The sequence below is a fragment of the Castor canadensis genome, chromosome 5, assembly GCF_047511655.1.
Source record: "Castor canadensis chromosome 5, mCasCan1.hap1v2, whole genome shotgun sequence".
NCBI classification, from domain to species: domain Eukaryota; kingdom Metazoa; phylum Chordata; class Mammalia; order Rodentia; family Castoridae; genus Castor; species Castor canadensis.
In genome coordinates, this window is record NC_133390.1 from 83,851,899 (window position 1) to 83,866,064 (window position 14,166).

Genomic DNA, 14,166 nt, shown 5'->3' on the forward strand with positions numbered 1-14,166 from the left:
GATTAGGGAATGTCAAAGGGTTGAGCCTCCTGGGCCAAATAACAGGGTTTTTTCATGTGACTGTTTCAAGTACAGAATATTGAGCTGTCTCTCTGCTTTGTGGTCCAGGATGAAGAACAAGCTATGGTACTTTGAATTTGGCACCTCGGAGACTTTTGCAGCTACCTGCAAGAAACTTCATGACCACATAGAATTGGAGGTAAGATCCCAGGTGGGAAGTAACTTGTTTCTGCTCCTGTAATCTCTCTTGGCCTGTCCTGAGAAGCCATGGGACTCTGGGACCCATGGAGCCATAGTATATTATGGCCCTCAGCTGTTGTCCCAACATGACCTTGCTATGACTCCCTCAAAGAGGCAAAGACAGTTACCAATATCACAGGGAGAGGGCTCCTGGTGAGGCATTGGCAATGTTACAAGCCTGGTAAAAGTCTGGGATCTGGTGGCCATGGAACAGGATTGGGGGTTTGGGGACTGAGAGTTGACGAGATATTCCCCATTTACCTGCCTCAAGTTGCTGACTCATAGGTGCCCAGGTGAGCAGGCAACCTGTGTGGTCACAAAGTTCTCTGTGCTCAAAAGGGCCTGTCATCTTGAAATTCTTGATAATTTTTTAACAAAGAGCCATGAGTTTTCATTTTGAACTGAGCCTCACAAATTATGCAGCTGATCCTGTTGGTGCACTGTGTTTTCCTAACCCTTCCAGCACTTGTAGCAGCCTGCCTCAGACTGTTTGCCTGTGGGCGCCCCTTCCCTGGTTGATAAGCTGTCTACTCCCCATTCCCTACTCTGCTTCTGTGGGGCTGCTCTCCTGTGGCCTTCTCACTGCCTATTATAACCATGTCTCCTCTGTCTCTGGCCACCTGAAAGCCCAAATTTCTATGCATACCTGCTCTGTCTTCACTCTGCAGGACCTCAGGCCCATGAGTTTTAGCTACCTGTATAATTCAAGCCTATAGTCTGGTTTCCACTGGAGAAAAACAAATTAAGGAGTAAGACACAGCCAACATGGGCTCCTCCCAGCCCCCCAATCTGGTCCAGAAGCCTCTATGAGCAATCCAGTGGGGCCTGGGCAGCCCTTTGAGAAGAGGGTTAGACCTACAGCAGGATGGGAAAGCCCCACCACTCCCCACCAGAAGGGGAGCTATGCGCAAGCTCTGTAGCAGGGAATTTTCACAAACACCAAGCCAGAGGTTCTGTGAGGCTCTGTTTGACTCATCTGCCTGCCTCACCCCTTTGGTTGCTGGGTTACTGACACCAGGGTAGAAGGGACCAATCCTTGGTTAATCCTCTGTCCACTGGCCAGCTCAGCTACAGGATACAGAGGCCCAGGGCCAGGAGCCTGTGTCCCCTTGTAGTAGATGACTGAGACCACCAACACCTGGAAGAGGCTGAGGAGCCAGCCCTCCTCTGTTTACACATAAAAACTCTGCCTGGTAGCTGTGGCTGAAAGAGGAATGCCTTGGCAGGGGGACTGAGTGTGGCTAACAGAGATCTGTGTGCATTTTTCCTCTTGGCACGATCTCCGGTGGGATCTCTTTAAATGTACCACAAGTGAGGGACAGCCCTGGCCTAACCATGGCCAGCTGCAGGCACACAGCAACTACTTGTTCTCCCTGCAGCTGGCGTTGACATTGTGCCCAGAATACAGCAGCTCAGCTCTCCTGCCACTGTGGCCCATCCTCCTGGCTCCAGGCTGGCCATGCTCAATGGTCCCCTCTGGATCCAGGACACAGTAGCACTTCCTCAGTCAGCGAGGGGACTGGTGGCCTAGTGGCAAAAGACCCTGGTGGCCTCTGGAGAGGGCAGAGTTAGTTGTTCATGCTGTGGGTTGTTGAGAGCTTTCAGAAACACTTCCTGTTTTCCTTATCTCCTCATAATGAGTCTTTTTAGTATTTATTCATGCAGGTAAGCTGAGGAAGTGGGGGCGAGAGTACCATGAGACAGCCTGTGGAATAAGGGCAAGTACCATTTCTGTATGCAGAGAATAATGGGTGGACAGTCTTGCACATCTGGATCCAGAAGAGGAGATAGACGGTCAGGGCATGTGAGTGACAGGTGGAGGGAGACTGCAAAGCACAGCATTGAAGTGAGAAATCAGGGTCTGAGGAGGATGGAGTAAGAGAAATTATGGTAAGTGACCTAGGTGGCTGCTGCATACAATACCCTGCACCTGTGTGGACAGGACTCATCAACTCAAGATGAGCTAGCAGGAAAACACCCTATCCATGTACTTCTACAACACTTCATTGTTTTCAAAGACCTGCCACCGCCTTTATTCCAAGTCACACAATGGCCCTGTGAACTTAATAGGCTGGTGACTATCATCCCACTTTATGGGAAAATAAGTTGAGGCACAGAGTGTTAGAATGGTAAATAAAAGAAAGAGAATAAGCCAGGCACTGGTGACTCACACCTGTGATCCCAGCTACTCAGGAGGCAGAGATCTGGAGGATCTCGGTTTAAAGCCAGCTCAAGCAAATAGTTCGAGAGATCCTATCTCTCGAAAACACCCATCACCCAAAAAGGGGGGAGGGGTTGGTGGTGTAAGCCCTGAGTTCAAACCCCAGCACTGCAAAAAAAAAGAGAATAGTAGAAAGGGACAGAAAAAGTCACATGTTTTTACTGCCTACCATAACATGTCCTCATTTGATACAACAACCTAGAGAGGCAAGTATTATCACAGTTTTAAAAATGAGGCTCAGATACATTCAGTAACTTGACCAAGACTTCACTGGTACAAATGGGATGAGAAGATTCCAGGTCTTCTGGAGTGTGTTTAGCTTGGACTCTGATAAACAGAGATTTACCTACAAGTACTCAAACCCAGAAAATCCTTTAGCCTGGACACCCTGTTTCTTCCTCCTATATGGGACCATATGATTCCCTCTCAGCTCGACAGTGAGGCAGCTCTGCTGAGGAATGCCAAGCAAAGGGCAGAGACAGTCACTGGAGGAAGGAATGAGAGACTTGGTGGGAAAGAGTCAGAGGGAAACCACCCTACAGTTTACAAAAGTCTTTCCCATACGCCATCTCCTTTTATCTCGACTCACTTTAGGGATGAGGAAAACAAGGCTGAGAGGTTCAGACACCTGAGAAAAGGCACAACTATAAGGAACTCGGGGAACAGGTAGTGAAATGTATTTATTTGGTCACTAGTGAAATTTGGAGTCTAAATGAGATTTTGCTGGGGAGGTCTCCACTAAAAACCATTCACATAGTTTCTCTGATGCTACTGGATAGTTGAGAAGGAATAGGAGACTTGGTCCTACCACTGAAATAAAACTCATGGCCCAGCTGACAAGAGGAAACAGTCCACAGAACACATAAGGGCTGGCTAATACAGCGCTCCCTTCACTAGTGCTAAGAAAACTAGATCCAAAGAGTCCCAGGAAGCCATGTGAGACAGATTTCCTTGGACCCTGTTTTGGGGGCCCAGTGACCCAGGCAGGGAAGGAGGTGACTCCAGATTTACTATTCACTTGCAGACACTTGGCTAGACTGGCACAGTAAGGGACCCCGACTGAAACTCACAGGCCTAGAGATTAGTCCTGTCCTGTCTGCACTTGAGTTCTGTAATTTGCTGAACTATACATCTAAGCTTCCGTATTTTTACCTATAAAATGGAGGAAAGGGGTTGGCCTGTCTCCCAAGGGCATTATTTAAAGTTTTCATGGCTTTTATTTATTGTTATTTAACTGGTAGTGGTGCTAAGCATCTCAGAGAATCTGCAAAGCAAACCTAAGTGGCAGATTCGTAATCACCTTTCCATAGCAGGGGAACAGACAGAGAGGTTAAGAAGCTCGCTTGAGTTCCACAACCAAGGAGCTAAGGTTCAGATCAGACTACCATCCCAATTTGCCAGAAACCCAAGAGCCTGAGGGATGTAGTGCGCAGAGTCTCAACCAGGTATGAGGCGTGTCCAGTCTACTGATTATTCAATCTTTCGTTCATTTTGACATTTTAGATAAAGAGCAGGCATGAGACTTTTATGTATATTATCAAGAAGAGAGCATAAAAAATACATTGCTTGCTGTAGGTGCTTCCTGAAGGAAACATAGAGAAAGGCCTGTGAACTTTAGGGCTTTACCTGGAACCGGGTGCTGCATACTCCATTCTAACTAAGAAGTGACTTGTCACCACCTCCGCACCCCCCACCATCCCTAGTCTAAGGTGGATATTCTCAGGGTTTACTTCCAAAGAGGTTCTTTATATTTATTCTACCTTCATTTCACCTGAATAAACAGGTGCAGAGTGAAGTGAGGGAGGCTCACAGTGAGTCACTTCCCCCATCCCAAGCCCAAAATAGCCTCACAAAGGTGATCATAGTTAGGTGGAGTGAACCAGACAGGCTTCAACTCGAGCATTCAATTTACATTCTGTGGAACTATTTTATTTTACTGACTGAAATTAAGAACTCCCCTAATTCCTTGATTTTAATCTCATCTTTAAAACACAAGAGAAAGCTCACCAGTTCCATTAATATGAACCTTAGTATGGGCAAAAGCAAGTGCAAATCTGGAGGCTGCTCAAAAAACTCTGTTATCCAGTATAGTTGAGGGATCAGGTATACCAATTACACTTTTTCACTAAGGATGTTAAAAAATACAGAGAGGTGTCTATGCACAGTGCCTCATGCCTGTAATTCTATCTACTCAGGAGGCTAAGGTTGGGAGGATCACTGTTTCAGGCCAGTCGGGCAAGAAGTTTGCAAGACCCTGTCTCAACAGAAAAAGCTGGGTGTGGTGGTGTGAGCCTGTTATCCCAGCTACTGCAGGAATCAGAAATAGGAGGATTGTGGTCCAGACTGGACCAGGCAAAAAGCGAGATCCTATCTCAAAAATAACCAGGGCAAAAAGGGCTGGAGGTGTGACTCAAGGGATAGAGAGCCTGGCTAGCAAGCAAAAGATGCTGAGTAGGAGAAGAATTATTTATTTTTCAAGACAGAAAAGAACCCATGACCCTCAAGTTCTAACAGGGGCATCTGTTACTCTTACTCTACCTGGCATCCACCTGCAGTATTGCACACTCTTAAATTGGAGGGGAAGATATTTTTAAGTTTTGTTCTCTTCTATATGATATGAACTTTCTTAGTGCAGGCAAGTAGAGCCTTTTAGAGTTCAGCATAAGGAAGGCGGGAACTAACCACTCAGCCCATCCAGGCAGCCACAGAGGATAAATGGAAGGGAAACTTGAGGAAATAAAAGGGTACACTGATGACACACCAAACCCCAGAGTCAAAGGGAAGGCTAGAGTGGCCTTGGGAGAGAGATCTATCCCCTGCTTCAATCTATCCAGCATCGCCCTCATTGTGCCACCGTCCATTGCAGTTCTTGCCACTTCAGATTTCCTCTTCCTGCCCATCCACCAGTTCTCACCACTCCAGAAGCCACTACTCAGGTTCCTTCATGCTCCCTCCTAGAATGTGCGATAACCTCTTTTCCTGATTCTGAAAGTCATCAAATGCATAGTAGAACATCTTAAAATATAGAGTGGTGAAAAAGAAAAGTAACCCACAGCATCAGCAAGGAGAGATCAGCACCCTTGTGATGTTGGCCTCACTTCGATCTCACACCGGGAGTAGCCCTGGTTTCTTTAACATCAAGCTTTCTAAGGACCTCTGTGACTGACTCTTTGGTTTTGTTAAATCTTTATCCACACAACACCATCCTCCCCTCTCTCTACTCTTTCAACCATGCACTGACTACAAGTTTCCTTCACTGACAAAGAATTGTTTCGCTGACTAAGAAGAAATTGTTTGTCAATTTTCCCTGAAAAAAATCCTATTGTTTGCTTGCAGTTCTGACATGTAACTTTTTCTCTTTTAAACGACCCTTGTTTTTAATTTCCTACAAGTGTGTGTATACCCTGTAGTTCACTTCAAGCCTCTATTCATCTATATGCCTTTATTTCTCTGTTCTCTTTCATTTCCTTTGTTCTTTGTGAATTGCTTTGATTTTCTTTTGTGTCTTCCAAGGACTTGCAAATAACTTTAAGATTAAGTCTTATGCCTACATTTTCTCAAAGTAGTTGGGTGATATGCACCATGTTTGCTAGAACAGCCTTAGGAAGCCTCAGAGGACCCAGGCTGGGGGGCCATATGACTCACCTGTTGGGTTAGAGCCCTCTCCTTCAACAGGTTTCAGGAAGATGCTTTCAGCTAACCTTTGCACTAGAAAGCTTAACTTCTTGGCCTGGGCCAAGGTCTCTTGGTAAAAGAATAACTTTTCCCAAGCAAAGTCTACCAAACAAATACATCTTTTTTTAAAAACTACTCATTTATTCACATTCAAACAAGTACATCTTTTAAGTAATAATGAACGGGGAGGCCCTGTCAATGGGAAAGGTATTCATTCTCTTAGACATCCTAGAATATTGAAAGAATGCATGATCTTCCTCACCACACACTCAGGAACCTCGGGGAGGAGAAACATTCCACTTTTTTGTTTCCTCTACAACTGGGTTATTAAACAGACAGAGAATAGTATATACAAATCTATTTCATTGGCTGTAGCGGACAGGTCGTTTTTCTAACTTAGTATGTGAGGTCATAGACTTGCTAATCCTAGTCTTCACTAGAGGAAGAATTAAGAAGGTAGAAGATTTGACTCGTTAAAGAAGGGCATAGAGTCTAACAATAGATTGAATAAATACCCTACATGTCTCAAGTCTATAAGGATTAACAGATTCTGGCATTTTCATACATTGTTTTGTTTAATCCCCTAACAGCTCTCATGGTATGTATCATTCTTGTTACTTTCACAAAGATCCTGAGTTTCATTAAGATAAGTACTCCATGATCTAATGTCTCTTTCTGTGTGCAGGATCCCTTGCAGAATCTTTTGTAATGGTGGCTTTGTGGTCACATATTGTTTTAGTTTCTGCTTATCATGGAAGACTTTCATTGCTCCATCTATTTTGAATGATAGCTTTGCTGGGTAGAGTATCCTGGGGTTGAAGTTATTTTCATTCAGTGCCCGGAAGATCTCACCCCACGCTCTTCTTGCTTTTAATGTTTCTGTTGAGAAGTCTGCTGTGATTTTGATGGGTTTACCTTTGTATGTTACTTGTTTTTTCTCTCTTGCAGCCTTCAATATTCTTTCCTTAGTTTCTGAACTTGTTGTTTTAATGATGATATGTCGTGGAGTAGTTCTATTTTGATCTGGTCTGTTTGGTGTCCTGGAGGCCTCTTGCATTTGTATGGGAATATCTTTCTCTAGATTTGGGAAATTTTCCGTTATTATTTTGTTGAATATATTACGCATTCCCTTCGCTTGCACCTCTTCTCCTTCTTCGATGCCCATGATTCTCAAGTTTGGTCTTTTGATGGAGTCGGTGAGTTCTTGCATTTTCTTTTCACAGGTCTTGAGTTGTTTAATTAATAGTTCTTCGGTTTTTCCTTTAATTACCATTTCATCTTCAAGTTCTGAGATTCTGTCTTCTGTTTGTTCTATTCTGCTGGATTGGCTTTCCGTTTTGTTTTGCGGTTCTGTTTCGTTCTTTTTTCTGAGATTTTTCCATATCCTGGCTGTTTTCTTCTTTATTGTTGTCTATTTTTGTCCTGAGTTCATTTATCCATTTATTCATTGTGTTCTCTCTTTCACTTTGGTGTTTATACAGTGCGTCTATGGTTTCCTTTATTTCTTCTTTTGCTTTTTCAAATTCTCTATTTTTATTGTCTTAGATCAAGGGCAAACACAACAAGGGGATTAGACTATGAGCACATGATAAAAGCGAGAGCACACAAGGGAGGGGTGAGGATAGGTAAGACACCTAAAAAACTAGCTAGCATTTGTTGCCCTTAACGCAGAGAAACTAAAGCAGATACCTTAAAGCAACTGAGGCCAATAGGAAAAGGGGACCAGGAACTAGAGAAAAGGTTAGATCAAAAAGAATTAACCTAGAAGGTAACACCCACACACAGGAAATCAATGTGAGTCAATGCCCTGTATAGCTATCCTTATCTCAACCAGCAAAACCCCTTGTTCCTTCCTATTATTGCTTATACTCTCTCTACAACAAAATTAGAGATAAGGGCAAAATAGTTTCTGCTGGGTATTGAGGGGGGGAGCGGGAGGGGGTGGAGTGGGTGGTAAGGGAGGGGGTGGGGGCAGGGGGGAGAAATGAACCAAGCCTTGTATGCACATATGAATAATAAAAGAAAAATGAAAAAAAAAAAAAAAGATAAGTACTCCAAAATCAGATGAGTTTCAAGGCTAGATCTGTGATCCTGACCTACTTGCCCCCTGCAATGCCAAAGTACCCCCAGTAGGATAAATCTCTGCATTATACTTCTGATTTCCACCTAATACATGTGTCTATGTAATTGACAGAGAGGCTTCTCTTCAGAATTTAGGCTGCCAACATTCTGAAAAGCAAGGACTTTGTTATTCATTCTGTATTCCCAGGGCCAGTACAGAGTACAGAGTCTGAAATGAAGTAATTCCTTAATAGTGATTTGTTGTTTGGAAAATTGAACCAAAGTGTGAAAAGCCCATATTTACTGTGACCAACTTCAAGTCACACCTTTTGTTGGAAGCCACTAGAATAAAAGTGGCCCACCTGCTCCATTTGTGACACACAGAGGGGGATAGCAGAACTTGCAGCCTGACACTCAAGCCTTCTCCTAACCCTGAAGAGAGTAGGAAGACCTCCCACGCCTAGCTCGGAGTTATTGCTGGGATCTTTGAAAGTAGCATAGGGTCTGGCACAACTGTGAACCAGGACAGGAAATGCCAAGGTTCTCCCACCTCTTTCCCACTGAACAGAGTTAAGACAGTGAGTGGGCAGAGCCCATATGGCAGCAAGGGTGCCAGGCGGCTGTGGCATTGGAGGAAGTGACCCTGCAGGGCAGAAGAAGGGGTATCCATTCTGAACTTTTTGTGTTGCCTAGAGGCCTGCCTGCCCTTGAACCCTGGCAGTCCTTGTGGTCACCAGTCCTACTCTGTCTACAGAAGAGTTGGACCCCCTCAGAAGCCCTATCCAGCCCAGGTTGGCCTCAGCTCCCCAGACAGTCAGCAAAACCTGTTAATCTACATCCAAAGCAAGAATGCTTTAACACACCAGGGTTTTTCTAAGCTTGGAGAGGGTGGAGCTGCGAATAGGAAACGGCTTTACCCTCTGTCCAACTCTGAGGCAACCCACCACTGTGAGCTCTGAGAAACAGCAGTTTTGTTTTGGAAACTGGCACCCAGTGCAGGCTCGCTCCTGGATATGAACTTGGGTCCATTTTACCCCCAGCTGCAATGTTCTACTTCCAGCTTCCCTGCCAACACCCCCTTCCAGCTGCCCCTCTCAAAGGCACTATTGTGCCTGCCTGGCACAGCAACAGAGGAGGGCTAAAGAGGAAAAAAACATTTTCTGCCCATGGGATGTTCTTAAGCAGGTTGTGTGTACATGGCTTCAACGCCACATTCCTTGAGCCCACACAAACCTGCCAGAACTCCATCATCCCTGTCACAGATGGCAGCCACTTTCCAAGTTAACTAGCGCCCCCCCCCATGGCTCAGTCAGAGAACCCAGAGCACACAGCTGGGTGGACACTTTTTCAACACAGCACACTCTAGTCTGCCAAAGCAAATTCTGAACTTAGAATCTCTGAACTGGGAGGGGATTTAGTTCATTCTAACACATTCTAATAACCTCCTGCTGAATATCCCAAGGATAGGAAACTCACTACTTCTTGAGAAGCTTGTTTATTTGCTGGATAGGGCTTGCTTTCAGATAATTCTTCCTAACATTGAACAAGAGTTGTGTGTGCCATTCCTCTCCATCTGCCTCCCTAGTTGGCACTAAGCACAATGCTTGGAACAAAATAGGTACAGAGTTAGTGTTTGTGGGATGCGTGATTCAAATCCCTATTCATTGGACCTCCATGGTCACATAAACATACCTCCTCACTCTTCCACATGACTGTCCTTCACAGAGCTAAAGATGTATCTTCTCTGTAATCTCCATTAATCTACGCCAAGATGTACATCCCCAGTGCCTTAGAAGCTTCCATTTATAGGCCCAGAACTATCCTGACCACTCTTCTCTTGATAAACTTTAGGGCTTTTTCAATATTTTCCTTAAAATGAAAAATTCAATCCCTCGTATCTAGAATATTCCAAATGTTATCTCACAGGTAACCACGTACAAGATTAGTCTGCATCGGGTGCATGCTCTCTAAACTGAACTGGCTACTTGTACTTCATGCAGGACACCTGAAGGCTGAAGTAGAGGACGGAAAGCCTGGTAAATTGGGAGAAGCTGTGCTGGGGCAATGGTCCCTCATCTGAGAAAATGACCATCCAAATACTAACACTGCGGGGCTGTAAGGATTAGCCATAAGATAGACGAAGTGCCTGTTCCAAACAGTTACTCAAAAATGACGCGTCTTATTACATAACGTATGCGGGCATCAGTATAATTACCTAACTGCCCATGATAGACGCCAGCTCTTAAAACCAAACATAACAGTCTCTCCGAATGCAAGACCAGTCATTGTCCTGTAAGATTTACCTCCACGACAGGCCAATTTTTGTGTAGACAGTGTTAAACGGTCCTTCCACCCCTCATTAGCACCTTTTCTTCCTTCCCAATATAAATCAGACCATTAACACTAAAAGAATTCCCTCTAGTTCTTCTCTAGGGAAAACAGGTATCAGTAAATTTCTCAATTCCGGCCATCGGCCCTGCAGCTATGAAAATAGCTGCTTTCTTTTGGGTCTTGATGCCTCTAGGACTTGCCAGTGCATCTCTTCCCAACTCTCCTTTCAGTGATGCTTTTTGGTGCCTTGCAATTGGCTATAGTGAGAGTATTTATACCACAGAGCACAACAGTCGGGTTTGTGGTTGGTTGGTTGTTGATTGTTGTTTTTCCTGGACAGCCTACTGCTAAGCGTGAGCAGCACACTACCTCCTCCAGCACCTGAGGGCAGGGACCTTGTCCCATTGCTGCTCCATCACAGGGTTCAGCAAAGAATAAGTATGTTCTTATTTCTCTTGATGAGTGAATGAGTGCCTTTGTCTTGTGTCACTTATGAAATGTGCCTCTTGCACCCCCTCTAGTTACCAAGTGTCTGGGTTTGGGTTTCCTTTAGCCATAATCAGAGAATCACTTCATGAAGACTTGGGTTAACCCTCCCCTGTCTGTCTAGATCCTGGACTATCAGTCCACCTTATTTGGTCACTATATTCATCTAGAGAGGTTGAGGAAAGTCATCTAGAAGGAAGGGAATTTTTTCAGATTTCTTCATGGGACATCTTGGTTTCCACTTTAGGATTTGTCCACACATAATTTTTTTTCGCTTCACAGATATTGGACACCTGATATGGGTAAGACATGCCAAGACCTATGGAGAACACAGAGCTGTGAAAGATACAGTCCCTACCTTCCATAAGCTTCAAGTCTCCCGGGGACATAAGGCAAAATATACGTTCCATGTACAGGAGGAAAACAAAGCAATGAAAATTCAGAGAAGAGGAAGGTCACGTTCTAGCATGCACACTGGGAACAGCTTCACCTCACAGAGGAGCTGCTTCCCAGTTGGAAGGGTGGGGTTTTATTAGGCAGAAAAGAACCATCTTCATCAGCTACTCTCCTATTTTCAAACCAAAGGGGACCCAACATAATCCAGCCTTCTCCATAGACTGACGTACATTGCAGCCAATTCCCCTCCCACCCTGGCAGAAATGTTCCCGTTATAAGTGGGCACTACCACCCTGTTCTTTTCAGGGCCCTATGGGACCCTGGGGCTGCATAGGGTGGTTTACTGGTGTGCTATCTTTGCCTAATGCCTGTAAATGTTCTTTCCCCTCAAAAAAGAGGTAGGGGAAAGAACACTTAGTCAGAGATATGTTAGCCACCCCTCTGCTCTTCAGTGTGCATCTGAGGCTCTGACATGGAGCCCAGGCATCAAGAGAGGCCACCTTGCCTTCTGCCCAGTCCTCCCCACCAGCTACCAGAACCCCTGTTCAAGTATGTCAATATATAGATTACCTCTTCCTCCAGCCCTCTTCCCTTCCCCCACTATAACTGAAAGGTTATTTTCTCTAGACATGGACCAGCATTTCCCTTCTTCTCTCTGCAGGAGAGCCACCCCCTCACCCAGTACTTCCACTACCTGGGAAAGGAAAGGACGCCAATATCATCCTCAGACCAATGCCTCACCATGCCCTTCACCATCTTTTCTTCTCCTCCATCTACTTTCCATCATAGATATCCCCAACTTCCTCTTCCTTCTATCCATTCATTCATCCCACAAGTATTAATGGAGCATCTTCTCTGCCTCAAACATCCAGGAAAACCTTCTCAGTCACATTACCCTGTTAGATTCCACCTTCCCTCCCCAGATCCACATGACACCAAGCCATGTAGCTCTTCTGACTTTGGTCTCTTACTGTCACCACCTCTACTCACCCTGGATCTGGGCATCGTGATGTGCGCCTGTTAACCTAGCTACACAGAAACATAAATAAGAGGATTGAGGTCTAGGTTGGCTGGAGCATACACACCAAACCCTCCCTCAAAAATAACTAAAGCAAAAGGGGCAGGGGGAAGACGGGAGGAGAGGAGAGCTCTCTCTCTTCCTTGAGATAGCCGTGTAATCTGGGAAAGTCACTTCCCAACTTCAGGTCTCATCCTTCCCATTTTGGTCATTAGGGGTGATCTCCAGTATTCTACCTGGCTTTACCATTCTGAGATTCTACACTTTGGCCCTCATCCAGTGACCATTCCTCTTATGAACTCATAAATTCCTGGTTGTCAATCCAAATGACCACAGGTCTAATTCCAGATCAACTGAGTCTCATTAGCCATGTAACATTGGGACATTCTCTTAATCTCTTTAGCCTCTGGTTTCTTTCCTGTAAAATGAGGTCATTGGATTGGGTGATCTTTTCATATCTTTCAGGTCTTTGAGTCCATGAGACTAAAGAAATAGAGAAGAAGAAAGGGGAAAAAAGGGATCCTTTTTGGAGCATGGACAGGAAAGAATTCATGGAGAAAGTAGCACTTGTAGAGTTTTGGAATGAAGGTACAGGGAAGGTACTAGGGTGTCTCCAAGGGCATCCTACCTTTAAGAGGCTGTGATACAATAGCCAAGTTATGGAAATAGCCAAGATGCCCCACTTCTGATGAATGGATTAAGAAAATGTGGTATTTATACACAATGGAATTTTACTAAGCCATAAAGAAGAATGAAATCTTATCATTCACAAGTAAATGGATGGAACTGGAGAACATCATCCTGAGCGAGGTTAGCCAGACTCAGAAGACCAAAAATCATATGTTCTTCCTCATATGTGGACTTTAGATCTAGGACAAATATAGCAATGTGGTTGGACTTGGATCATATGATAAGGGGAGAGCACATACGGGAGGTATGGGGATAGGTAGAAAACCCAAAACATGAAAGTATTTGATGTCCCCTCTGCAGAGGAACTAATACAGAATCCTTAAAGCGACAGAGATCAGTATGGGAAGGGGATCAGGAACTAGTGAAACAGTCAGTTAGAGATGAATCAACTTGGGTTGTAATACACTTGTGCATGGAAGCAATGCTAGGAATCTCTCTGTATAGCTATCCTTATCTCAACTAGCAAAAACGCTATGTCTTTCTTATTAGTGCTTATGTTTTCTCTTCAACAAAATTAGAGATAAAGGTAGAACAGGTTCTGGCTGGAATTGAGGGGGAGGTGGGGGGAAAGGGAGGCAGCAGGGGGAGGGAGTAGGAGGGAGAAATGGTGAAACAATGTATGCACATGTGAATAAATGAATAATAAAAAAAGAGGCTGTGATAATGAGTCTAGGCAAGAATCATCACTGGATGTTGAAGTATCATGGGAGATAGACTGGCAATATCTGAACCCACTGATCAATCTGTACATCACTAAAAAAGAGAACTAATTATGTAGCTGATGTTATAGGAAGTACATAGTCCAACTAATGAAGTATTCTTGCCAAAAAGTCAACCCTGAATCTGATCAAGACTCTAGTCTAAAAAGACTAATTTAGGGAAAATATAGGGGACAGACTGGGAATATTTTTTTAAAGGTGCCTCAGAGACATAGTCAGCAAAATTCAGAACCTGGGAAATACTATGTATAACCTTATTCCTCAAAGTGTGGCCCAGGGACCTACAGCATTGGCACCACCAGGGAGTATATTAGAAATGCAGTCTCTGC

At 44.5% G+C, this 14,166-nt stretch overlaps 1 protein-coding gene across 5 annotated transcripts in view; it reads left to right on the plus strand.

The window, feature by feature from the left end:
- Nucleotides 1-14,166, plus strand: part of Dgkg (diacylglycerol kinase gamma) — a 199,943-nt gene that overhangs the window by 132,382 nt on the left and 53,395 nt on the right. For all 5 annotated transcript variants that reach the window (XR_012447999.1, XR_012448000.1, XR_012448001.1 and 2 more), the window contains exon 21: nt 109-199. Coding sequence is in view for 1 of the 5 variants with exons in the window: in XM_074073594.1 (XP_073929695.1) it covers nt 109-199 (91 nt within the window). In the remaining 4 variants the exon portion in view is untranslated. The remainder of the gene's footprint in view (nt 1-108; nt 200-14,166) is intronic.